The sequence below is a fragment of the Balaenoptera acutorostrata genome, chromosome 8 (assembly GCF_949987535.1).
Source record: "Balaenoptera acutorostrata chromosome 8, mBalAcu1.1, whole genome shotgun sequence".
NCBI classification, from domain to species: Eukaryota; Metazoa; Chordata; class Mammalia; order Artiodactyla; family Balaenopteridae; genus Balaenoptera; species Balaenoptera acutorostrata.
Window position 1 is genome coordinate 109409660 of NC_080071.1, and position 27405 is coordinate 109437064.

The 27405-nt window shown below is 41.5% G+C and overlaps 1 protein-coding gene across 1 annotated transcript; it reads right to left on the bottom strand.

Moving 5' to 3' along the window:
- Window positions 1-12000: 12000 nt before the first annotated feature.
- On the bottom strand, window positions 12001-12169 carry LOC114236208 (ATP synthase membrane subunit K, mitochondrial-like). The gene has a single exon (XM_057551931.1). The coding sequence runs from the start codon at window positions 12167-12169 to the stop codon at window positions 12005-12007; it is 165 nt and encodes a 54-aa protein (XP_057407914.1). The 3' UTR covers window positions 12001-12004.
- Between the last annotated feature and the right edge of the window lie 15236 nt (window positions 12170-27405).

Below are 27405 nucleotides of genomic sequence, written 5' to 3' on the forward strand. Positions count from 1 at the left end.
AGTGGTTGACATTGTTAATCATCAGGGAAATGTGAATTAAAATCACAATGAGGTGCCACTATATACCCATTAGAATTGCTAAAAGTAAAAAGACTGATAATAACCAAATTCTGGTAGATTTGAGGAACTAGAAATCTCATATGGTGGCAGTGTGAAATGGTACTGCTGCTTTGGAAGACAATTTTTGTTTCTTATAAAGTTAAACATACATTTACTACATGACCCAGCAATTCTACTCCTAGGTATATACCCAAAAGAAATGAAAACATGTGCCCACACTAAGATTTATACAAGGCTGATTATAGCAGCTTTGTCCTAATAGCCCCAAACTGGAAACAGTCAAAATGTCCATCAGTAATGTAATGGATGAACAAATTATGGTACATCCATACAATGGAATACTGCTCTCCAATAAAAAGGGAGCAAATTCATGATACACACAATAACATGGATGAATCTCAAAAGGGTTTTATTGTGCAAAAGAAGCCAGGCAGAAAAGAACATGCAGTGCCTGATTCCACTCATATGAAGTTCTAAAACAGGAAAAAATAAACTATATTGATAGAAATCAAATCAATGTTTGCCTGGTACCAGGAGGAGGGATTGACTAAAAAGGGCATGAGGGAGGTTTTGGGGTGAGAGAAATATTCTATACCTTGATTGGGGTGGTGGTTACAGAGATATCCATATTGGTCAAAACTCATCAAACTATACGCTCAAAAAATGCATATATTCCTTTTATTGTATGCAAATGATACCTCAAAAAGTTTATTAAAAATAAGAATATGGGCTTCCCTGGTGGCGCAGTGGTTAAGAATCCGCCTGCCAATGCAGGGGACACGGGTTCGAGCCCTGGTTTGGGAAGATCTCACATGCTGCAGAGCAACTAAGCCCGTGAGCCACAACTACTGAGCTTGCGCGTCTGGAGCCTGTGCTCTGCAACAAGTGAGGCCGCGACAGTAATAGGCCCGCGCACCGTGATGAAGAGTGGCCCCCACTCTCCGCAACTGGAGAAAGCCCTCGCACAGAAACAAAGACCCAACACAGCCAAAAATAAATAAATAAATAAATTTATTAAAAAAAAAAAAAAAGAATAGTATCCTTACGTGTCGAATAAAGACAGGTGCCTGCTGCTTCTTCAGCAGGACATCAAGATACATATCTTTCATGGATTCGGCATCTAAACTCAGAATATAGGCTAGAAATGGCTGGGCTCTACTGGAGGAGTAACCAGCTGATCTAGGGTGCCTGACCCATATGATCCAGAGTTAAAAGTTATCTTGCAAGTGCTCTTTTCACTACCTTTTTAGGTTGGAAAATGGATGCTGCCATATTGGACCATGAAGATGAGGGCTCGCCTTGCTAGCGTGAGCTGGTGGTGAGTTGAAGGAGCCCAGGTCCCTAAGGATTCCATAGTACATAGATATCTACCTACCTCTGGACTTCTAGGTTGCAGAAAGTGAGAAACCTGCCTTGTTTAAGTCACTATTATTTTGAGTCTCTTTTACGGCTTAACTTAAACTGGTATAATTAACCAAAATTGTCCAAGCAATCAAACCATGATTTAGCCTTCAATTGTACTTTTGTCAAGCACTTCCTATCCAGACTGGTATTCAATCCAAGCAATATATGAAAATCTTGTACCATTAATGAATTCCTCCTCCACTCATCCCACCTGGTGTTAAGGTCTGAGACCAATTTGGCTGTAGTTACCAGCCAAAGCCCTGTAAAGGTTAGATTTCCAAAGTAGAAAATGTTAAATTGTTCTAGAGGCAAAGAGAGCACGGGATCCAATGCAAATGTGTGGTTCAGAATTTTCAAATTCTGTCTTTGCTGTCTGAATAGTACTATGAAACTTAAGAAGAACTTGGAAGGGGCCTGTTAGAGAGGTTGTTGTGTGTTTTGTGTTCAAAGCTCAACTGGGACTGAGAAAACTTACAAAGCTCTCCAAGACCATGACTGATCTATCTCCTGGAATGAATAGTGTCTCCCCAAAGTACATGCCCTCCCAGAATCTCAGAATGTGACCTTATTTGGAAATAGGGTCTTTACAGATTTTTGTAATTAGTTAGGATGAGGTCATACTAGATTAGGGTGGGCCTTAAATCCAATGACTGGTGTCCTTAAATGGAGAGAAATATCAGAGACTCAGATACAGACAGGGAAGAAGGCCATGTGACAAAGGAGGCAGAGATTGGAGTGATGGATGAATCTACCAGCCAAGGAATGCCCAGGATTGCCAGCAACCACCAGGATCTGGAGGAAGCAAGGAAGGATCCATCCCTAGAGACTTCAGAGGAAGCGTAGCCCTGCTGACACCTTGGTGTTGGATTTCTAGCCTCCAGAACCATGGGAGAATAGGTTTCTGTTGTTTTAAGCCACCCAGTGTGTGGTAATTTATAATGGTAGCCCTAATAAACGTGTAACCTGAATTTTCTTGTTTTACCAAAGGGTGCTGAATCCGTCCTGTCATCTGGGTAAGTGAACGAGGTTTGAAGGCTCTTGCCTTTGTCAGTATGATGCGGGTTGTGGAAGGCATGTTTAAGATGATGTCAGGACCTTACTGGTGTCTGGTTCTGTTGAAATAACACATCTCAGTCCAGCCAATCTGTTATGCTTCATGCAACTCTAATTGACAACATTGCAACAGAGACTTATAAGCAGTTCTCCAAAATCCTTCAAATTTCCTGAAATGCAAATCTCTTTAGCTTAGTAAAGCTATGGTAGAAATAAAGACATCCAAATAAATCCTGAAAAAGTCCTCAGAACATCCTAAGACAGTGTCAAGATGCTTCAGAAGGCCGCTGGTAGTCATGCAAACATTGGCTGTCCTGTTTTCAACTAAGTGGAAACTAAGCTGAAAGCTTCTTCTTTGTATTAATATTTTTATATTCAGCTAGAAGCTCTTTATGTTGCTGACTCTGAAAGCAAGGAAAACTCTGGACCACTTCACACTTGGGTAGGGCAACCCCGTTTGTGAATCAGGACAGATCCCCACATGGGCCTTAGGAGAAAACTGCGGCAGTCTACGGAATGTTTCCAGATGTTAACATAATTGACGATTTTCTAAAAACGAACACCAGTTGTTACATGTGGTTTCAACATTTTTGTTTTATTTTCTATAATGGTTGCCTTTCCTAGTTTAGTGTTTTCCAGTTCTCCAGGACGCGTAACGCTTACCTTTAAAGGTGTGATCTCCCAACACTTCATTCCCTGGATATGTTTCTTTTTAACAAGCTAAAACAGACATAACTAGGGCACTGTTTCAGGCTGATATGACAAATGTGAAACTGAAGAATATTGAAAGCCATTCAAAAATTGGTTTGTTAAAAGACAGTGCTGTATAATGAAACCAAATGCATAGATTGGAATTTTAAAAGAAATCCTAGTGTGAAGATAAAAGAACATGAAAGATAATAAATGTTGAAATGATACACCACCTAATGGTATCCTGTCAAGAAAGAAAGATGATATGATAACTTACAGAGCATCCCCGAGCCTCTATAGGTACTTGACCTATAGTTTGCAGGGAAACAATCTTTTTGTTTCATCTGGCTCGTATTAAAAATAGGAAAAACACAATCAGCATTTTTTTCCCCACTCTCACACAGATGGTGGAAAAATCCATGCAAGTTTTAACTGTCTGAAATTCTTTAAAGCAATATAAGGCAGAAAGAATTATTAAACCACTTTTCCATTTCATATAATGAAAAACTGCACCACCACGGTAGGGCTGGAGCCATCAATTTTGGAACAAATGGGAGCTCCGATTGGTCCTACAGGCAATCAATCACCTGGCAGTCCTGGGTCCCTATCTCTGAAGTCATCTTGCTGTAGGAAAAAGAAGTTTAGAAAAAAAATCAAACTAAAGTCAAACTGCTCATTAGCATTTATATAATCCCATTTTTGAGATTTACTTAGTATATAATTTACATACATGACATACTTGGGGGTGTTTGGGGGACATATCTACATTTCATTCACTCATTTGTTTCTTCTTTTACTTATTAATTTGTTCATCCACTCATTCAAAAACTATTTAGCAATGATTACTCCAGGCATTGGGGATCCAAACTCTCCCTTTGAGCTCATGGTCCACTGGGACAGACAGATGGACAAATAAATGACTACAGTGTATCCTGATAAATTGTGTAATCAGTGTTATGTATATTGTTGACAGTGTTATGCATTTGGCTATTTCTAGGTATTCTGGGGCCAAATACAGAGCTGTTAGACGGGCAATGGGGATTTATCTTGCCTCTTCTGTTTACTTAATATTTGAAGGAGTGATAGCTTATTTTTTATTTACTTCTGCATTTAGACTTGCCTCCAATATAAAGAATGTTTGATGTGACTTTTCAGAGTGCATGTGGTACCAAATGCTCAATTCTTGCTTGAATCTGGCTAGGAGAGACCATTTGCTTTTGGGGAGAGAATCTGGTTAGAGAGACTTATTAACATTGATGCCCTTCATAGTCTGCTGGATATGTCAGTTCCCTTGGTTCTAGTCTCTTGCCTACCGACAAGGCTCCTCTCTTCTAGGATCTCATATCTAGGTGGCAAGGCTAGATAGGTAGCTAAAGTCACCTAACCATACGCAAATCATCACTTTTATGGTGCCTCAGTTTCTCCATAGGTAAAATGTAGTTAAAGCTAATTATCCCAAGGGCAATTAGTTGGGAAGAGAGAACAGTGTCTGCCATGTCATAAGGCTATGAAAGTGTTAGCTGTTCCTATCCACATTGCTACCCAAGCTTCTCTTGCAAGAGCTGAACACACTAATGAGTGGACAGCCAGTAAATGCAGCCTCGGTTTCAACTGGGTCTCTTTTCACTTGCACAAGCCCTGTTACCCTGCATGTCTTCCATTGGACTTGGAGTTCCCCCAGACAGGAGTGCTTTTCCTCTTGTCTCAGTCCGAGCTCCCAGAAGGTGGAATTTGTGTTTATACCATCCAACTAGATGTTCCCTGATCTTACAATGAAGAAACAGTCATTGAAGGAGGTTGCTGGCTGGTCACCCTTCCTGTGGGACAGAGAGGAAGTGAGCTTGAGTTCAGCAAGAGGAGACTTTACAAAAGGTGATCTGAGGACGTTAAATCGAGGAAGGCTTGGGGAAGACTTTGGAATGGGAGGGAAGTGTGTTGGGCGCTGTGGCAGAGGGGCATGAGCTCAGGGGGCAGGAGGATGGAGGAGATGATCTCTCAGGTCTCCTTTTCAAGCTCTCTGACTGAGGTTTCCCCCACATTGAGCGGATGGCACTGTGAAAGTTTTTCTGGTGGAGGCTGTGGATTTCTCCTTCCCTGGGTCCCATGAAACAAAGCCACAGATAGAGCTATATCAACAGACAGAAAAGTAACGTGTGCTATTTAAATAATTGGGAGCCATTTCTATATTCAAGGCTGGAGAGCAGAGGGGGAGTGTGCTGTGGAAAGGTGTCCTTGGCAAAGGGAAGCTCCTACTTTATTTAGGAAAATGCTTTTTGGGCTGTTAGGTGGTGGCAGCATTAGGCCCTGAGTTTCTTCCAGAACAGCAAGAGTTAGGGTGATAAGGGCTAACTTTGTTCTGTGTGCAAAAGTCAAAGAGTAGCCAGCTTGAGCAGACCAATTGCTTTCTGAATTTTAAGGGAGTTTTAGTGTTTCCTTCACAGGCCAGGAGCCTGGATTTTGTGATCCTGGAACTGGCAAAAGAAAAGGGGAGAAAAGATGTACAATTGGGAACATACCCGCTCAGCATGGAGGCATGAGAGGGCCAAGAAGAGAGAGACCGCACTAAGGATTCCTTCTGGAAGGGCACGGGGGAGAAACTAGAAAGAGGACTGCAGCCTCTCTCCATAACACTCAAGCCTTCAGGAAGGTAGCGTTAACCTTGACAACTGAGCAGGACTCTTAAGGATGAAGAGGTGGGAGAACCAAGTAAGGTTAACGGGGGTCCTTTATTGGTTATTAAGGAGAAGGCATTTCAGAAGATTGGAAGTCTTGTGGACACTTGACTAGATCACTCCTAAGAGGGTCTCAGTAATCCAGTTCCTTGGGTGAAGAGGGAGGAACATATCTAGAGGCTGTGGCAGAGCTGGCCGGGCAAGAAAAAGCACTGGGTCCATGGCAGGCGCGTGGACTCTGCCTGAGGCTTGGCTACCGGGCAAACGGAGGCACCCAGGTGGGGCTCTGCAGGCTGTGTCACTCACATGCATTAGAGTAGCTAACACGGTGCCCTGCTTCCCAGGGCAGTGATGGTGGTGGTGGGGCGTGTCTTAGAAACCACACTGTCTTCCAGAAGGGACCTCAGGGGCAGGCATCTCATCAAGCCCCTTCTTTGGAAAGTTAATCACCCCAGGGGGTTCCAGGAAGGCATACATGAGGCTTCTTTCTCCTAGAGAAATATTTACATCTAAAACTGCCAACTGTTGGTCAATTCCAAGCATCTGGTTTGTCTTTTCAGAACATATTTGATGAGCACCTACTATGGGCGAGGTACTGGAAGCAGAGAGGACAAGACACTGCCATCATCCTTAAGGAGCTCCAGTCTAGTGGTGAGAGAGATGGTCAGGGTCAGATTCTGCCCACAGGCTCCAAATTGTACCAGGAGGAAGCCTGGGTATGATGGGGACACAGGAAGAGGTGGGGGCACTGGCGAGGCAGGGAAGGCTTGCTGAGTCTTCAAGGAAGTGTAGGAGAGAGCCAGGTGGAGAAGTGCGCTACCTGGGTCAGGTGCAGGGAAAGGCAAGGGCTGCAGGGAGAAAAGGAGCTCCCAGCCCAGGCTGCTCTCAATGCAAAGGGAAGAAGAAGGCACACTGGCCGGCCACCTACAGGAGCCGTTTCTCATCCTGACTTTCACGGGCTTTGCAGAAACAACTAACCTCTCTCTTAGAGACTCTAACCTGGCCGAAAATGAAATAAACACACTGCCCCTGATGGCTTCTCTCTGGGCACATGGAGCTCATGGGACAAATAAAACAGAAAGCCAGGGCTGAGCTGGAGGGAGCTGGCCCTGCACGTGGTGAATATTCAGACCCACAGATGGCAGTCTGAGGCACAAGGCTTCTTTCTGTGTCTATTGTCTTGAGGTGCTGAGGAGACACTAATCCACGACCATTGTGTGGGCCCGCAGCCCTGCCTCTGCTGTCGTGCATTGTGTTTCCGGAGCCCCAAGAGCACCCACAACCCAGGTAGGAGCAGGTTATTTCTGCCTTTGCTTGCAGAGAAATATAATAACCTCAAGGAGAGGATTTCACAGCTCTTTGAACTGAGTTGAATGTTTGTTCTGGGTTATTTTTTTCTGTTTCCTAATATAACACACATTTGCTGCTGAGTAAATATTGATCCCGTTGCAGTCAGCATTAGCGGCAGAGGGTGCTGAAAAATAGTCAGCCAGGTATTCAGGTCTGCTCTCTGGACTGAAAGTGAGTGTGGTGGAGGCCACGTCCACACCACAGACAATTTAATCAACATTTCTGTAATTGCTAGGTTCATTTTGGTCCTTTATAAGATATACAAATCTTCCCTGAATAACACCTTTTTTTTGAACAGCTATAAATCAGTCTATAATTTAGATCCAGGTCATGTGTATCAGAAAGTAGGAATCTTCCTCCCCCACTTTTTTTTTTTTTGGTGGGGTAAGTACTAGCTGCAAATTGAATTACAATTAGATTATTTGGTGATGTGATAAAATCCTCCTAAATTAAAATGCCACTAATGCTGAAGTAATGATAATTTTGGCCAAGGATGAGCTCCAACTACATAAAGAAGAATTTACCAAACAAATTAATAGTGTAATCAAGTTTACAAGGGTTATAAGCCTGCTGCTTTCTAGTTCTTCGAACAGAGTAGTAGTTATTTATATGTTATTTTCCAGAATCATGGAGTCTAAGGTCATTACGTATGACTACTCCCATTTAACCCCCTCTACAATATCCCCTTCAATTGCCTCTCCATCTTTTCTTGGATACTCCAGGGTGGGAAGCTTGCTACCTTACAAGGTGATCCTCTTTATTTGGAGAGATCCAACAAAGAATACTTCCTGGGTAGAGCCAAAATTGTTCCCTTACTTTTAGTCATGGGCTGTACAAAACTAGCCTAATTAATCTTCTAGGTATTCATAGACATAAATATTTGTGTGCTTTTATGTGCACTTAGAATCTAGGATCTCAGAATATGAAGGAAAAAACCTTGAGTCAATTATTACAACACCCCTTCCCTTCACCACTCTAACCTAGTGCCTAAATTGCTGTTTTCACATCCTATTCAATATTCACGTAGCTTGTGACTTCAAGCAGTGTTGAAGAACTCACTACCAAATGGTGTTTCTTTAAATTTTTCTTTAATTTAGACCAGGCTCTAATGCAGACTGATCTTTCCCCTGAATTTATCAGAATTAATGAGATGAGATGTGACTGGGAAGATAAAATCAATTCTACAATGTTCTGTGGTGGTGTTTTCCATACAAGATTGAACCTCCTTGAAAACTCTCTGGAGGAAGGTCTAAATACATGAATAAATTAAAAAGCCTATAATAAGCCAGGTGGACCCTTCCATCAGATCCCCATTAGTCCATGAAGGCAGGACTAACACTTCTACTGCTATTTTAGGCAGTTGCTGTGGACGTACCCATCAGCCCTATCCCATCCTAACCTACTCTCCCATCGGCTTGACAAATTAGATTTCACTAGATCTTAATTTCTCAATTCTAAGTCCCAAAGTTTCGTCTCTGAGACTGACTTTGCTTCTTGCCTTTGATGCTATTCATCCCTGTGGTCCCTGTGGCTGGGATCTGGCTCAACCACTCTATGGCCCCAGCACCTCCTGTTGTCTTAGCTGGGTCCTCCCTACTCAAGTCCCACAGACCCAAACCAAGTAGACAGTGCCCAAGCCTGGCACCCCTGTTAACGAAGAGATTTGATCCATCACACGTATTTCTTCTCTTACTATTTCCTGCTCTACCTACACATTTCTTGTAGAACTTAATCTTCCATGAAATCCACATTTACTACTACCATATTACCAAGAAAAGAAAAAGCAAGTTCATTTCCATTGTGAAAGAACCTTCAGTGGGGATGTAGTAGGAAGTCGCTTTAAGTAGCTAAAGAAACGAACAATGCTGTGTGTCTGTGCAGCCTGACCTTCCTTCTGGGCACACCAGTGTCTCCATTTTCTGGCCTTCTTAGAGAGTAATTAGGACCAAGCTTCTCCAGATAGGAAATATGTTCCCTATTCAAGAAGTTTCAAGAATTAAAGAGTGGCAGTGGGTAGGGAAATGTGAAGTGGCTCAAGTGAACTCTGCTGAGATACCACCTGGAAGAAAGTGGTGACAGTGGATAGGGTTTGGAGCTGGGTTGAACCTGGGGGGCTGCCTCAGGTGGACCAAGGTAGCTTAGAGAAGGGAGTCAGTGCTTGGCTGGCTTTGTGGGAGGGGAGGGCAGGAGATGGGGGTGGTTATGTAGAACCCAAGAAGAAAGTGCCAAGGGTCAAGTTTGAAGGACAAAGGCTGAAGATAGTGAATGAATTAATAGTGAGGACAGTAGCTTCAAGGATCAATAACAAGAATGGAGAATGGGAAAGAGATCAGCAGTTCACAACTAAGTTTGTGAATATGCTGCCATTTTTGTTTTATGTGGTGTCTGGTGTAAGGCTTGGATTGAAGGTACCTGAAGAATGATGTGGGGCTAGATGGAGGGTGGTGAGGGGCTCAGCAAGATTTCCCAGTGACTCCTGGGAAAGCATTATGGGCAAGCATTATGGCAAGCATTATGGGTGGATGGTGAGGAAATATATCTCATTTTTTTCCCAAGTGGGGTGTAATAGGAATTGGTGTTTGAAATAGTTTTTATTACTTGTGTCTACTATTTAGGGCAATGGGGGTTGGGAACAGTTAATATATCTGGAGCACTTTATTTCTCGATGGATATTTTGTTCAACTGTTAGAGGCAGATTTGAACATCAAATCTCTAATTGGCTATAGCATTTATGCAAGAGAAGGAGCTGGATGTGACAAACTTCATGCCATGGGACTGAGAGGCAGATCTGTGTGTACTGAACAGTGAGAAATCCTTGACCGCTTGTCTGGAGGCTTCTCTCTCACTCCTCGAAGAAGGAAGGCAATTCAGGCCTCAGTCTCAGCAGGAGCAGGTACAGGCCAGGAACCTATGATCCTGAGGGTCCCTGTAGCTCCACACTTTCTATGAAAACCAATTTGCCCTCAGCTCACTTAAGAACACACTTTAGCAAAAACCTGGATAAAGTAAGGCTCATTCTGTCACATGTGGTTTAGAGTGAAGGCCCTTTAGGACATTTGCTTAAATGAGTACCACTTGACATTTGCACACAGGCTATATTTGTGCCAATATACTTTCATGCAGATCATCTAAAAACAATCCGTAAAAGTATGCTGTTGCCAGGATTGTCATCCCTATTTTACAGAAGAAGAATGGAGTCTCCCAGAATTTAGGAAACCTGCATGGGGTTATGCACATATCACATCATTAATAAAAACAAGAACAAGAACAACATAAGTCTATGCATTTTAATTTCTAGTAATATATGGCATTATTTGCTAATTTACTATCATTTAGATTTATAGTACAATTTAGGTGGCGCATATTGCCTTTATGTCTTTTCGTTAAATCATGACTAGTTCTATGTCTATATGCTTATATCCTACTTTGTTTCAAAAAGGTTTTGAAGTGGCTTCAAAAATACAATATAATACTACCTTCAAAAGTAAAAACAAAATAAGCTGAACATGTAACTTATTTTTTTAGTTCAATAAATGGTTTTCATGGAGCTGATAGTGGTGGTGGTGATGATGGCAGAGGTGGTGATGGAGGTGTTGGTGCTTTGGGGGCTCGAGGGGGAGCTGGAGATGCTGAGGTGGTGGTGGTGGTATTGGTGGAGGTAGAGGTGGTGGAGGTGGTCCTGGTATTGGTGTTGACGGTGGAGGTGGTCCTGGTGTTGGTGTTGACGGTGGAGGTGGTCCTGGTGTTGGTGTTGCTGGTGGAGGTGGTCCTGGTGTTGGTGGTGGTACAGGTATTAATATTAGTGATAGAGATTGTAGGGGGTGGATATTAACAGTAAGTGAGGCAACCACAGCAAACGGAAAAGAGGAGTCAGGGAAATTATGGTCCAGCCAGAGATAAAGTTAATAAACTGGAGGTGAAAAAGAGAAAGTAGAGTTAGAATTAAAAAGAACTAGAAAAGTTTTTGTTCTACTTTCTGTCATAACTGGGAGTGAATAGGCTGGGTTCGCAGCAGTCTTGCCCATGGGAATAGCTATAGTAGTAATAATATTAGCTAATATTTATTGAGGGCTTACAATATTCCAGATGCTATTACAAGCAACTTCAATGCAGATCTCACTTGATCCTTGTAACAACTCATGAAATAGATGTCTATTATTATTCACACTTAACAGGTGAAGAACTGGAGGCAGAGAGAGGTTTAAGTAACTTGATCAATATCATAGTGACAGGAAGTGATAGAACCAGATTCTGCCTACAGCTCAGTTTCTGAACCACAGAGCTTTGGGGAACATGACAGTTAGTGAGGTATGTACACATGGCTGACCAGTGTCCCAGGTGGAGGGTAAATGAGAGATTGTCCTTGCTCTTTCTCTTGGGTTATGAAGACTCAGCTTTAAGTATGCAAGTTAAGGGCCCAGGGAAGGGTCTACAGCCACAAATCAACTCATAAACCCCTAATCTTCAAGAGCAGGAGGAAAGAGCTCCTCATCTGTGGACCATTTCTGGAGGTCTGCTGGAGGCCACCTGCTTGTTGCTTGTAAGCAGGGCTGCTGCTCTGTGTCTGGGTATAGATATCCCCTGGAGGAGTGTGGTCTGGAAAAAAGTGTTAGCTGTTTTCCATTTTTACTAACTGAGCAACTAACTGTTTTATTTTTTTTCCAGGTTCATAATTTATTGTACAAATTGAGTATCACATGACGAGTTGACATTAGCTTCTTCAGGCATGGGAACATAACAGATGAGGTACAGTTTAGAATCCATTTATGTTGCTTTCACAGCTGGAGTTTTTTAGACCTTAACTTAAAGTAGAAGACTATCAAAGCAATACCTTCGTATGTGGCCAGTACACAATTCATTCTCCCTGTGACAGTGTAAGTGTTGAAATATTTTTTGATACCAGTGAATTGGAACTGGGTATCAGTTTCTGGACCTGCCATGCTTTCAATCTTCCAAAACGCACAGACTCCGCAGCTGGTGTCCTTCAACTTACACAGCTGCACCTTAGCCCCACCAGAAGAAGCTGCCTGGTTTTTTTTTTGTTTGTTTTGAATTTTATTTTATTTTATTTTTTTATACAGCAGGTTCTTATTAGTTATCTATTTGATACATATTAGTGTATATATGTCAATCCCAATCACCCAATTCATCCCACCACCCCACCCCTGCTTTCCCCCCTTGGTGTCCATATGTTTGTTCTCTGCATCTGTGTCTCTATTTCTGCCTTGCCAACTAGTTCTTCTGTACCATTTTTCTAGATTCCATTTATATGTGTTAATATATGATATTTCTTTTTCTGTCTCTGACTTACTTCACTCTGTCTGACAGTCTCTAGGTCCATCCACGTCTCTACAAATGACCAAATTTCGTTTCTTTTTATGGCTGAGTAATATTCCATTGTATATATGTACCACATCTTCTTTATCCATTCATCTGTTGATGGGCATTTAGGTTGCTTCCATGACCTGGCTATTGTAAATAGTGCTGCAGTGAACATTGGGGTGCATGTGTCTTTTTGAATTATGGTTTTCTCTGGGTATATGCCCAGTAGTGGGATTGCTGGGTCATATGGTAATTCCGTTTTTAGTTTTTTAAGGACCCTCCATACTGTTCTCCATAGTGGCTGTATCAATTTACATTCCCACCAACAGTGCAAGAGGGTTCCCTTTTCTCCACACCCTCTCCAGCATTTGTTGTTTGTAGATTTTCTGATGATGCCCATTCTAACCGGTGTGAGGTGATACTTCATTGTAGTTTTGATTTGCATTTCTCTAATAATTAGTGATGTTGAGCAGCTTTTCATATGCCTCTTGGCCATCCACATAATAAGGACCATATACGACAAACCCACAGCAAACATTATTCTCAATGGTGAAAAACTGAAAACATTTCCTCTAAGATCAGGAACAAGACAAGGATGTCCACTTTCGCCACTATTATTCAACATAGTTTTGGAAGTCCTAGCCACGGCAATCAGAAGAAAAAGAAATAAAAGGAATACAAATTGGAAAAGAAGAAGTAAAACTGTCACTCTTTGCAGATGACATGATACTATACATCGAGAATCCTAAAGATGCCGCCAGAAAACTACTAGAGCTAATCAATGAATTTGGTAAAGTTGCAGGATACAAAATTAATGCACAGAAATCTCTTGCATTCCTATACACTAACAATGAAAGATCAGAAAGAAAAATTAAGGAAACAATCCCATTTACCACTGCAACATAAAGAATAAAATACTTAGGAATAAACCTACCTAAAGAGGTCAAAGACCTGTATGTAGAAAACTAACTATAAGACACTGACGAAAGAAATCAAAGAAAGATGACACAAACAGATGGAGAGATATACCATATTCTTGGATTGGAAGAATCAATACTGTGAAAATGACTATACTACCCAGAGCAATCTACAGATTCAATGCAACCCCTATCAAATTAACAATGGCATTTTTTACAGAACTAGAACAAAAAATCTTAAAATTTTTATGGAGACACAAAAGACCCTGAATAGCCAAAGCAATCTTGAGAAAGAAAAATGGAGCTGGAGGAATCAGACTCCCAGACTTCAGACTATACTACAAAGCTACAATAATCAAGACAATATGGTACTGGCACAAAAACAGAAATATAGATCAATGGAACAGGATAGAAAGCCCAGAGATAAATCCACGCACCTATGGTCAACTAATCTATGACAAAGGAGGCAAGGATATACAATGGAGAAAAGACAGTCTCTTCAATAAGTGGTGCTGGGAAAACTGGACAGCTACATGTAAAATAATGAAATCAGAACACTCCTTAACACCATACACAAAAATAAACTCAAAATGGATTAAAGACATAAAATGTAAGACCGGACACTATAAAACTCTTAGAGGAAAACATAGGAAGAACACTCTTTTTTTTTTTTTTTTTTTTTTTTTTCTCGTTATCCTTAGTTATTTATTCTTTCAATACACCGAAAGCACAGATTGAACTAAATTGTGCATCCATTTGCATAGAAACGATGTAAAATAATTCTGTTGGCATAATAATAATGAAATAAACTAATTAAACTAATTAAATGCCATCATTTACTCTTTTTTTTTTTTTTTTTTTGTGCTGAATTCTAGTGTCTTTTTTTTTTTTTTTCCACACACACACACTGTATTTTATTTTTACAAGAGATAGATAGACTGACACCAAGCATTGTACATGGATGACCACAACAAAAGCAACAATGATTGCAATTACCAAACATGAAACACACTTATACTATGTCATAATATTGACATTCAGTCCAGTAATCCTCCACTGTAACAGCTCCTTTACTTTGCAGTGAAAATTGATTTGTATATTCTTTTCCTCTGAGTCCTTGTGGGATTTTTTTTTTTTTAATTCAGACAGAAAGTCACAAAAATTATACTCATCCTCATCAGTTCACTCAGTCCCATGTAATTAATTTCTTTTTTTTCATCTTGATCTTTTGTTAGCACTTTTATGAGTTCATCGGTTTTTCATTAGAGTTCTGAAAATGCTTATTCATTCAGTTCAGCAGTACAGTCAGTTACCAGAAACCTGTACTTGTCAGAGTCTTTTCCATGAATTTCTTGAAGATGAAACTCTTTTATAGGAACATATTTGCAAAATCATCAGAGTACACCCAGAACTGTCTGTAAATGACAAAAGACTTAAAAATGACCATGGTTAAAGATTTGATGAAAGTTCATAATAATGCAGTTGACAAGAAAATTAGTTATTTCTGAGATATACATTTTAAAGTAATAACTAGGATTATTACTTATAACATTATACCAGAACATATAAGATTTTTAGACATTTCCTGTAATGTCTGAAACATTTATATTAACATATTTCCATACAAATACAAATATAAGATTTTTAGAAATTTCATGTAATGTCTGAAACATTTATATTAACATATTTCCATACATATTTCCATACAAATACAAATATAAGATTTTTAGAAATTTCATGTAATGTCTGAAACATTTATATTAACATATTTCCATACAAATACAAATATAAGATTTTTAGAAATTTCATGTAATGTCTGAAACATTTATATTAACATATTTCCGTACATATTTCCATACAAATACAAATATAAGATTTTTAGAAATTTCATGTAATGTCTGAAACATTTATATTAACATATTTCCATACATATTTCCATACAAATACAAATATAAGATTTTTAGAAATTTCATGTAATGTCTGAAACATTTATATTAACATATTTCCATACAAATAACCCAATGAAAGTTTAGTATTAGTTGTTTTGTTTGTTTTTTTATACTGCAGGTTCTTATTAGGCATCAGTTTTATACACATCAGTGTATACATGTCAATCCCAATCGCCCAATTCAGCACATCACCATCCCCACCTCATCGCAGTTTTCCCCCCTTGGTGTCCATATGTCCATTCTCTACATCTGTGTCTCAACTTCTGCCCTGCAAACTGGCTCATCTGTACCATTTTTCTACGTTCCACATACATGCATTAACATACGATATTTGTTTTTCTCTTTCTGACTTACTTCACTCTGTATGAGGAAGAACACTCTTTGACGTAAATCACAGCAAGATCTTTTTGACCCATCTCCCAAAGTAATGGAAATAAAAAGAAAAATAAACAAATGGGACCTCATGAAACTTAAAAACTTTTGCACAGCAAAGGAAACTATAAACAAGATGAAAAGACAACCCTCAGAATGGGAGAAAATATTTGCAAATGAAGCAACTGACGAAGGATTAATCTCCAAAGTATACAAACAGCTCATGCAGCTCAATATTACAAAAACACACAACCCAATCAAGAAATGGGCAGAAGACCTAAATAGACATTTCTCCCAGGAGGACATATGGATGGCCATGAATGTTTTTTAAAAGAAGTTTTGATATTGTAGTGGATGCCTGTGGTCTGAGTTGTCAGTGGCTACACACATTACTGGCCGGCCACCCTCAGGCCCATTTTGGGGGAGTCTGTGTGCTATTTCGTGGCTCTGCCCTTTTTTGCTACAAACACTGCCTCTGTCCCATCCGAGCAGGCTTTTTGATGCCCTGACACACTGACTTTCACACATACTTCTATGATTATCTCCCCTTCCCCCAGCCTTGCTGTGAGAACATGTGCACCCAGGTTGATTTTTGTTCCCCATCTTCTGCTTTTTTTTGGTCTGTTGCTTTCATTGATAAATTCTTTTACGTTTTATTTTTTTTCTTTTACTTCTTCTCTTAGAGAAAGGGTGGAGGAGGAACCACCTGCCTTACTGTCCTCCATGCTTCTCTCGCCCTCGGGAGACACGCCTCTCCCAGCACCAGTGGAGCTGTGGGCCTGTGACACACTGAAGCTGGGTTTAGAGGAGGCTGAATGCCTGTGGCTGGAGTTTAAACAAGATCGTTAACTTAATCTTCTACCTCAGAGGGCACCATACCAAAACCATTTTGTCTCATACAATGTCCCATAAAATGTCACTCCCGCATACCATGGAGAGAGAAGGTAGATGCATTAATAATCAATTAATTTCAGAAAATTAATGTGCCCTGGCTTTTACACTAGAGCCTGAGAAAATAGGAAATATTCTCTGTTAAATTTTGCATTTTTTTTCTATAGTGGAGGTAAAGTCACTGAGTCTTACAGGCATTAAGAGGAGTGGGAATCTGAGGAGAGCATGGAAAATATGTTTGCGCTCAGCAGACTACTGGAGTGATGATCCTTTTTTTTTTGACTAATGTTTATGGGAATGTCAATTTTGAGGAATTTTTAGCATTAAGAAGGCTTAAGATTGTAAATTGCTAATAAAGTTTTTATGTGGTAACAACGCCACTTGTAGAACTTGTACCGTAACCTCAAGTCTAGGATTTTCAGGGGAAATAGTGGTAGTGGAACACCTAAAGAACATTCCTAAAGCAAACATAAGCAGCATTTGTCAGAACCAATTATAGATTTTTATTGCTGCTTGGGAGTGTGCCGGTAAGGAGTGAGGAAAGCAATCTGCTGCTTCAAATAATGTCCAAAATGATGCCAAAGTTAACAATAACTAGCTTATCTTTACATTTGCCAAAGTTTTATATGTCAATTAAAATTTTCAACACCATTGAATAAAATTGCACAACTTATAGCAGTTACTGTCACAACGAAAATTAGAAGGGCACCTGTCAGAATTTAATAATCACATAATTTCTACCCTTACCAGGCTTTGATATCAGCCACAACTTTCTGCCTAATGAGGAAATTGACTGGTGATTGTGCCCATTGACTTGTGATCAGATTGAAAGGCTAGAAGATGGTAATGAGTCTACATAGAAGCATATTTACAGAAACGCATCTATTTGCAAAGGGGTCTTGTTCAAGTTCACAGAAATGCTTAATTAAGAATGAGCAAAGCAATAAAGTGAATTTAAAAATGATTTTTATTGAATTCAAAGATTGTGAGCTAAAAGCACTTGAGTTAAATGAAAAAGCAATTTTATTGAGTTAATGGTGAGTATAAAGAATGAAATCAATAAAAACCCCACTTGCCATTAAGTTCAAAAACAGTAAAAGCATTTTATTAACTGTGTTGTTTTAAATTCAACTATATATGTTCCCTCAATTTGCAAAGCTTTTTTTTGCTACTGAATGTGGGCTTTAAAAATTGCTGGTATATGTAAACACACATGTGTATAATCTAAACCATGAGCAGCACTGACCTTGGGTGGGCCATTGAACTCCGCTGCTTGGTTTCATCACATATGAATCAAGGACAGTTATATGTACTTCACGTGTGTTACATTTCTGGAGATACTGTATGGGCTCCCAACGAGTGAGGTGAGCCTACACTCACAGATGGCTTCTTATGCCCTTTATAATATATAAATATAAATTCATCATACGTAAGTGAAGGTAAATTTCCCATATGGTAAATATTAGGTCAAAACATGCAGTTGCTGTTTTCGTAGGTTAAAGATGATTGAATAACAGCAATTTTATGTGGTTCAACCTGCTACAGCCCACTGGAATTCATTCATTCATCCATTCATTTATTCATTCCATCAGTCGTTCAACAAATCAAGTGACTGCTCTGCCAGGTGCTGAGTGTACAGTAATAAATGAAGAAGATGATAAGATAGAGTGAGAGACAGCAAATCAACCAACTTTCAAATAAGCATATAACTAAAAATTGTGATAGGTGCTGTCACAGTAAAAATTCGGGGTGACAAAAGAATAATGGAGGAAACCCAGGAGGGTGGCTCACAGGCAGTGCCATTTAGGCTGCACCTAAGTGATGAGTTGGGTTGAGCCAAGAGAAGCAGGGAGAAGAGCATTGCAGCAGAGAGAGAAGCAGGTGTGAAGGGCTGGGGTGGGATATAGGTGGTCATACATCTACCTGAGTCCAGAAGGTCATGGGGAGAATGCTGAGGTCTGTTTCTTGACTTCATACCTGGATGATCAGCCCCATGGGATTGATGCCCAAGTGAGATGCTCTGGCCAGCTTGACTGTCTACCTCTGCCCATATGCTGCAAGGAACTGTCCATGGGGCAAGCACTACTGGCCTCCAGTAAATGATGCCCTGTTACTCTGCCAGACCCCTATGCAGAGTCTGGACTCAGAGCCTCAGGACTCAGCCTGAAAATGAGGGAGTGCTGGGCAGCTAAGGCTGATTGGCCAGTGGAAACTTTGTAGTTAACCAGAAACTTTTCCCTAACAGAGCATTGTTGGAATATATCAATAAGAACAGCATGTTTTATTTACTGAGGGCTTATTATGTGCCAGGCATCAAAGTATTTGCTTCATTTAAACTTTTATTACTGTTATAATCTAATGAGATAGGCATTATTACCACCCCATTTTACAGGTGTGGAAACCAAGGCTCAAGGAGGTTGAGTGACTTGCCATGGTTTCACAGGAGGTGGTGGGCTAGGCTGTCTGATCACGGAGGCTCTGCCCTTAACCTCTCTGCTATGTTGACCTTCCCATCCCATTCCGTCCCACCACAGCTGTTACTGAGCATGCTGCATCATTTGTGCCTTGGTTTCCTTCAGGGGATGTTGCAGTCAAGCCACGACCGTGTGAGTCAGAGGTGGGGTCTCCCATAATTAATGCAGCTTTTTTTGTTGGACTCACTTAAGAAAGAGACAAATTCTCACATGAGAGCTTGGACAGTGAAGGCTGCAGTTTCCAGCATATTGGGAGAGCAAGCTTAGCTTCTGACTCTTGGTAGAGACCCCAAGAATCCAGGGATCTGTGCATATCTTCCCGAGTGATGTGGTTGAGAAGGGTCTGGGGGAGACCAAGAGCTCTGCAGGGAGCCATCCCTTACATCATCCATTACAGACCTCCTAGCTCCATGCTTCTCTTGGCCTCCCAGTCCAGTCTCTGCAGGGCATTATGTTGGTCCACGTTGGGCCAGACCAACAGGCAGGGAGGAGGTCATTTCAACAGTGACAGCAGGGACAGGCAAGCAGGGATTCCAGGGAAAGGTGAATTTCCAACTCGATTCAACTTCTCCACTGAGAACTTCTCCTTTCCAGTGCCAACCCACAGAACTATGTTTTGGGGGCAAACCCTTTTCCTTGCCTTATTACAAAGGACTGAACATATTTCATAATCCCGTAAGCAGAGTTCCCAGTCTACATTATCTCTGCTTCCTGGGGGCTGCCAAGCAAGAAAAGATGCCCGTGAAACCACTGGCGCCAGAAGTAAACGGAATGCCCTGCAACTGCTATCATCTCCCAAGTTCCTAGGCAGCTGGGGGGCCTGTCTCAGGCAGCAGGACTAAGACACATCCTGCCGAGGCACTTTTGGATGGGGGCCCTCCTGTGTTCTCCAGGGCACATATCGATTTCAGGGCCCTGCGTGGAATCAGGGCTGGGAAGGGAAGGCCTGAAACACTGTGAAATGTGATAAAGCTGGTCTGATTCCGGGCATCCATGCTTTGTGACACCTGCCTATCTGTTACACTGAGGCTGTTACACAACTGTCTGGGAATTCAGCTGCATCCTCACGTGTGCCATGGTGCCAACCGACCTCGAAGTGGGTGGGCACCTGGAGGGAGGGGTCAGACTGGCTTTTATTCCCCCTCTTTGGCTGTGCAGAACGCCCACATCCGCCAAATGACACACTGGCAGGAATGATCAACACAAAACTAGATTGTTGATTTCAGCGCAGTGCTTAGCTTACCCTCTCCAAAATCCAGGTCGCTGGGATATTCGTCTGTCTCTGTCACCCTCACAGAAAACTCAAACAAAATTTGAAGGCCGGGAAAGGAACTTCTCAAATTTCCCTGGAAACTTCTTTTGGTATTTCAAACTTATGAGGAAATAACTCAAATGTCCACCAACAGGTGAATGGATAAATTAGCCGTAGCACCCACATGATGGAATACTGCTCAGTGATAAAGCGGAAGGATCCATTGGAATATGGACCGGTGTGGATGAATTTCAAAAGAATTGTCCTAAGTGGAAGAAGCCAGACTCCAAAGACTGCATGCTGTATAATTCCATTTATATGACGTTCTGGAAAAGGCAAAGTTTGGGGGGAAATTACTCCCATGCCAAGCAGTTTTCAATCCCAGGGGTATCTCAGGGACCTCAGTGGGGAATGAGGGTGAGGTAGCATTGGGAAGAATCTAAGCCTCCGCTTCATTTAGAGAAGGTTCACTTTTATCTATTTTATACACTGAGGTTTTGTTCCTTTGAAAAACTTGTTCTATACTTTAAAAAGAGTTTGAATACGCTAAACCAGATGAAACAGCATCTAGAGTGACAGAAAGGAGATTTAAGTCTTCTCCACTCCTTGTCTAACCCAACTGGCTTGGGAACTCCTGAGGTGAGAGAATCTGATTAATTTTATGATCTCTTTCTCTTGAGAAGTGTACACATGTGCAGGGACTTACACTTTGCACGTCGATTCAGGGAGAGCTGTAGGCTCTCTGAAGTCCATCCTCAGAGCCCCTAAAAACCCAAGGATCTCCGGTTCAGTATCTTTGCCTTAGAGAGTGGGGACCCTACATTTTCTTCCTTAAACACAATATCATATCATCCAGCCCAGGTGTATCAGTTATCTATTGCTGCATAACAGGCCATCCCAACAGGACGTCTTGAAACAATAATATTTTATCATTTCTCTCAATTTTCTGTGTTAGTTGGTCTCAACTGGGTAGTTCTTCTCTTCCATGTCATGTTGGCTAGGGTCACTCATATGGCTGAATTCATCTGGGAGCTTATCTGGGTGCTCTGCTGGGGCTGGAATGTCCAAGACGACCTCAGCCACGTGTCTGGGGCCTTGGTGCTGACTGTCAGCTGGAACACCTTCGTTCCCTTCCATAAGGACTATCTCTTTCTCCATGTGGTCTCTCATCTACTGTTTAGCCCAGGTGGCTGGCTTCCAAGAGAAAGACACTGGAGGCTTCCAGTCCTCTTAAAGGTTAGGACCAGAACTGGCAGTGTCACCTCCGTCACACTCTATTTGTCCAACCAAGTCAGAACCAGCACAGATTCAGAAGGAGGGAAAATAGATGCTGCCTCTTGATGCGAGGGACACTATGCACCTATAGGAAGGGCAGGATTGCTGGTGACCATCTTTGGAGACAATTTACCACACTAGGTTCTTGGAAAGTTCAAGAGCATTCATCAGTGTTAAGGGCAACCCCACTGTACCAGCCAGAGCAATGAGCTCCTGGGTTGGAACCGGAGCATTTGCTTCCTGCTTTTTAAGAATCTATTCTCCAATGTGTTTCTTCTCTTGTGTCACCATGAAGGCCATCAAGAGGTAGGTGCACTCCTGTTTCTCAAAGCTTATCTTTTTGCCCTCCAGCCTCATTATTCTGCCAGTTTCCCAATGACACACCCTTATCACCTGTAAACTTGACCACCTATTTTAGACTTCATTATATTTTTCATTTTTCTCTTCCCGGAAACACATGTCTCCTTTCTCTAGACAAACTAGAAGCTCCCTAAGGCAAGGAACCACACTCCTATTTCAGGAAGCTAGCATAGTTCTAAATGGGAATGACCTTGTGACCTTGTTACAAGGGCAGCAGTTGTGCACAGGCACCGACCTTCAGGATGTCCCTTCTCCCCCACAAATGATAAGGTGAATAGCCTTTGGCTTCTGTGGATACCTGAGGTGGATGAGCTATCTGGCTGTCTGCCCAGCTGACCTGTGCTTTTATTGTCTGTATCTATCTGATGTGTTTCTGGTGATTTCATTAGAAAGCATCTCCCGTTGGTTGGGGTAGGGTACAATGAAAGTAGAGTCCCACTGCAAACATTCCTGGAAAGCACTGATTCCACCCTCAGCCTTCACTGTAGAGTCAACAGCATTATCTCAGTGTTTTCCTTTAGCTGGAAAGCCACTTTCTTGCTTCCTGACGTTTCTGCTCCTTGCCTAGAGTACTTCCTCCTCTATCATTCCTTTATCCCAACTTGGCCCATTCTTCAAAGCCCAAGTAGTCTTACCCTCCGCCCAAACCATAGGTTCTCAAATCCATGGTGTCACAGAGCTTGAGAGCTAGAAAACTTTTTTGAGCCTCTAGCCCAGCAGTTTCAAACCTTCCAAGTATTGGGGTCCAAGGAGGGGCCTCAGCTGCATATGGGTGGGTGATGTGTGGGTTCTATAAGCCAAGCTTGGTTCTTGCCGCTTTCATTTCAACTTGAAGACTCTCTTATATCTGTTTTAATTTTGAGCTTCCATGTAAAATATTACATGATAATAAAAAAAGATTTCATGCTTAAAACAATAATTGAAAACCATAGATCTAATCTAACTTCTTTGTTTAATGAATAAGAATAACTAGTCTAGAAGCCTGGAGTGAGCTGCCCGCCTTTAGGTAAGCAGCTAACGGTAGGAGACTCAGGTCTCCCCATTTTGGCTGACTACTGCCTACTATTCCTAGATCATTCTGTACAAGAATGGGATCTATCCAGGCCTAAGAATGAGGCTAAAAGTCTTGATACTGCTTTGCCTTGGCTTAAGAAATCTTTTATTTGACTGGGATTCCGCCTCTGCCTTGCTGGAATTTTCTGTGCTACAGAAGAACGATTATTGCAGGATTATCTTGTGCTGCGGCACTGTCTCTAGAGCCTCCTGGGAGCTTGTTTTGCTAGCTCAGCTGTTTCTCAGCCTGCTCTGCCTGAATGATGTCAGCTGTGATGTTGTTTCACTCAAGAATCCCCCCTCCCACTTCTCACTGCCTTGGAGTCTCTTTTGGTCCAACTAGCGATGTCTTCATCCTTCCCCCCTTTTTCCTGTTCTCTCCACTTTTGATATCCTTGAGGCTGATGGTGTTTGTCAGGTCTGTCTCTAACTCTGGGGAAAGAGCTGGTGGAGCCATCTGTGGGGTTTGGAGAGCATCCCCGCTTGTAATTATTTTTCCTACAGTCATCCTTGATGAGGCAAAGGCCCACTGTTGCATGAATCCCAGTTGTCACCAGGGCTTTCCCATCATACAGTGTGTCCTGTGGGGCAACAATAGCACGATGGGTCTCAGAGAAACAATAGTTGTTGATTTCCTCACCGACAATTGGATGAAGAATTTGGTTCCCAGGACGATGCTTGGTTTGGCCCCTAACATTATTTGGCTGCAGAGTTCCCCACAGTGGGAGTAGGATTTTCGTCACTTCTCTTCAACCCAAATGTGAATGAGCTGTCAGAAACTGGGAGAGAATGGAGAATGGGCACTTTCTTCACATGAACACGAAGTCCTTGCCCCAGAATGATGGGCAGAGATGAAATCATCATAAACCCTCTAAAGCCTTGGTAATTTGTGTGATTATTGTGAAGGACAGTGAGACTTATTGAAAGGGCTAAATTGCATTAAATCCAGCTCAACATTTGGGAGAGAGTTTGATGTTCACAGAGCACAGACAGGGTGTTGAAAATCCAGGTTTTCATCCAAGCTTTGCCATTAAGTGCTGGATGACTTTGGGTGGGATCCTTTCTCTCTTTGTATCTAAATTTTCTCACTCACAGAATGTGGAGTTTTGAATAAGTGATCTAGAAAAGCCTTCCACATCTCCTATTCTATCATTTGGAATATGTATCTAGTATCAGCCCTGGGCAGGCAGTGTTCTGGGCCCTGCAGGGGAAGCCATGGACTATCCCTGAGCCAGTCTACACGATCAGTCCTTTGGTAAAGACCTGCCACTGCGTTCAGTTCAAGCAGAGACAGTTATGCATCAGGCTAATGAATCACTGCCAAAATGAACTGGCTTTTTTGAATAGAATGTTAGTAATTAGAACATTCGTTGTTTAAATGCAAATGCTTGCTTATAAAGAGCTAAAAAACATGCTTCTCCTAAGTTAGTTGAGCAACTGCAATTGTTCTTTTAAGTTGTTCAGCTCCTGCTTTTTTTCATAGACTGTTATGGTAACTATTGATGATTTATGCCTCCTCCAAAAAGAATGTGAGGTAGCTTAAAGCAGAAAACACATACAAACCACGACAATTAAAATTTTTTAAAGGAAAAAAAAAGACAACAGAAAAACTATAAGCGGGGAGATAGGCTTTCCAAATACCCAGGGTGAGTTGTTTAGGCACTTGATCCCCAGGTTAACTGCACTTCCTGGCTCTCAAAGCGCAAAGGTAGCCAGGAGGAACATGGTGTCCAAGCTTCCATGAGCGAGGCCAAAGACTTACTAGATGTTGTTCCCTGAGAAGCCAGATTCCTTCCCTGAAGGACAAGTGGGAAGATAGATCTGCAGAAAAATTCTTAGGATGCAATGTGCTTAGTGAACATTTCTCAGTGGTCTCCAAATTATTTGATTGTATACCTCTATCAGAAAACTATTTGGGACATGTACCCTCCAACTAGGTGTGTATTTATTTGCATATAAATTTTATATGTGAACTACTGTGTTAAGATTCTGTGTACATCATGAAACATACACAAAGAAATAAAAATGAGATAAAAATAAATAAGTTCTAACATTCTTTTCTCACATTCAAATGGTGTGGCTTTATTTGGATGAAATGTTTGTAAGGAGAACAATAGTTATTTAATTGTTAATAAATGAATGAATGCTTATAAAATGCTTAAACAGAATGTCTTCTAAATATGTAAAGCAGTTCACTTGCAATTGCATTGACCCTTAAGTTGTGTAGCAAATGTGTTTTTTAAAAATAAACTTTTTTTTGAGGGGAGGGGACAACTTTAGATTTATAGCAAAGTCGCAAACATGGTACAAAGAGTTCCCTTGTAGCCTTCACCCAGCTTTCCCTAATGTTAACATCTAGCAAACATTTTTTTATAGGTTGTTATCAACTGAGCCCCCCCTGGGATGTCTGACCCAAGCCCTTTTTGGGGACCATTAGCTTGTTTAGGGCAGAACCTGAAAGGTGAGGCCCCAGCTCTCTTGTTCACAGCTAGACAGTCAGAACCTAAAAAAAGGTCCAACACAGAAAAGGCACTTAATGAATACTCATTAAATGACTAAGTAATGGACTGAGAAAACAAAATTTTCTATATGTGTCTTAGAAAGTAGAGAGGGGCCATAAATATTTTTTCCTGTTACATGTTCAAATGAAAAAAACAGGGCTTTATTTGTCACAGAAAAGGAGATTAATGAGAGTTTTGTCATTTATGTAAGGGATTGCATGTTAGCTGATACCATAGTTCCAACTTACTCCAGTGATGGTTTGGATTTCTGTATAAATGGGTGTCCTGATTAGGTGTCTGCTTGACCCAACTCTTATCCTGGCTTAGGTACCCAAGTGATAGAATGTGTTTTTTCTGTTAGAGCTTAGCTCACACACGGATGACTTTCCTAGTCCGCATTGGTCTCTTCCTCCTGTAGAGGGAGGAACTTTCCACCTGTACTGACTCTCCCATAATTGCATTGTCTTCTATCTCCCCTCCAGGATCTTTATGGTTTAGTGGGTGAGGCTGTGCTAAATTATTTAGTTTCGTGTATGCAATTCTTGCGTCATCAACTATGTAATGAATGAGCTCCTTGAGTATAGGCCATTGTCTTCTCATCTCCAATGTCTAGCAGATTTTACAGTATAGCAATATCAAATTAAGATGCTGGAGTTCTCAGCTGTCATGCAGCTGTCATCCAGGAAGGTCACCACTGTGAGTTATCATTACCTGGTCATTCCACGACTTTCAACAGATATGCATTAAGCACCTACTGTCTTCAAGGCACTGTTTACTGCTCTTCAGTGTGTATACATGTGGAGTGTGTGTGCACATGTGTGTGTGCATGTGTGTGTGTGTTAGATGGGGTGGTCAGGGAGGACCTTTCTGATAAGTCAACATGTGAGCAGAGACCTGAATGAAGTGACAGAATGAGCCTTGAGGATGTAGAGCAGTCAAGGCAGAAGGAACAGCCAGTGCAAATGCCCTGGGGTAAGAAAGCTAATGCTGAGCCATTAACACCTTCCTTTAATTTCCACATTTAGAAGGTTTGATTTCCACATTCAGTCCACTCCCCTGGGACCTGAGAGAACCCTTCATCTCTGCATTTCAGTGTCCTCATTAGCCCACTAGGTGAGTCAATTGGACCAGATTTCCAAGCTAACATATTGTAACTTTATGGAAAAACTATTACATGATGGAGAAAACATATTTTCTCCCCTCTAGCCGAGGTGAGCCCTCTCCTCTCACATACTTCATTTCATTTTCAGATGTTGGTCTTACCCATTGAGTCTTCATACAGTTATTCCAGAGAGGCTTGTGGGGCCCACCTCCATGGGAAGGAGCAGTGACCAAAGGGGAGGTCATTCACTAGGGCAAGAGGCAATCCTTAGAAATAAAATAGGGCCTGAGTAGGGAAGAGGATGGCTCAGTCTGCCGAGTTCTGGATATTGTGTGGTCTGAAGGGAGGTCCTTTAAAGTGAGTTTGTTATCTTACACGATAAAAAGGACTCTGCAGATGTGATTAAATTAACGATCTGAAGACTGAGCGATTATCCTGGATTATCCCAGTGAGCCCAATATAATCAAAAGGGTTCTTTTAAGAGGAAGAAGGAGGCAGGAGAGTCAGAGTCTGAGAAAGAGATATGACAGTGGAAACAGAGATTACTATGCTCTCTCTGAAATGCCAGAGATTTGAAGATGCTGTGCTTCCTTTGAAAATGGAGAAAGGGGCTATGAACCAAGGAATGCGTGTGGCCTCTAGAAGTTAGAAAAGACAAGGAAACAGATTCTCCTTTATAGCTTCCAAAAGGAACACAGCCCTGCTAAC

What these genes read in the sequence shown, in the direction of transcription:
- LOC114236208 (XM_057551931.1), bottom strand. Translation starts at nt 12,169, where the DNA reads ATGGCAGGTCCAGAAACTGATACCCAGTTCCAATTCACTGGTATCAAA.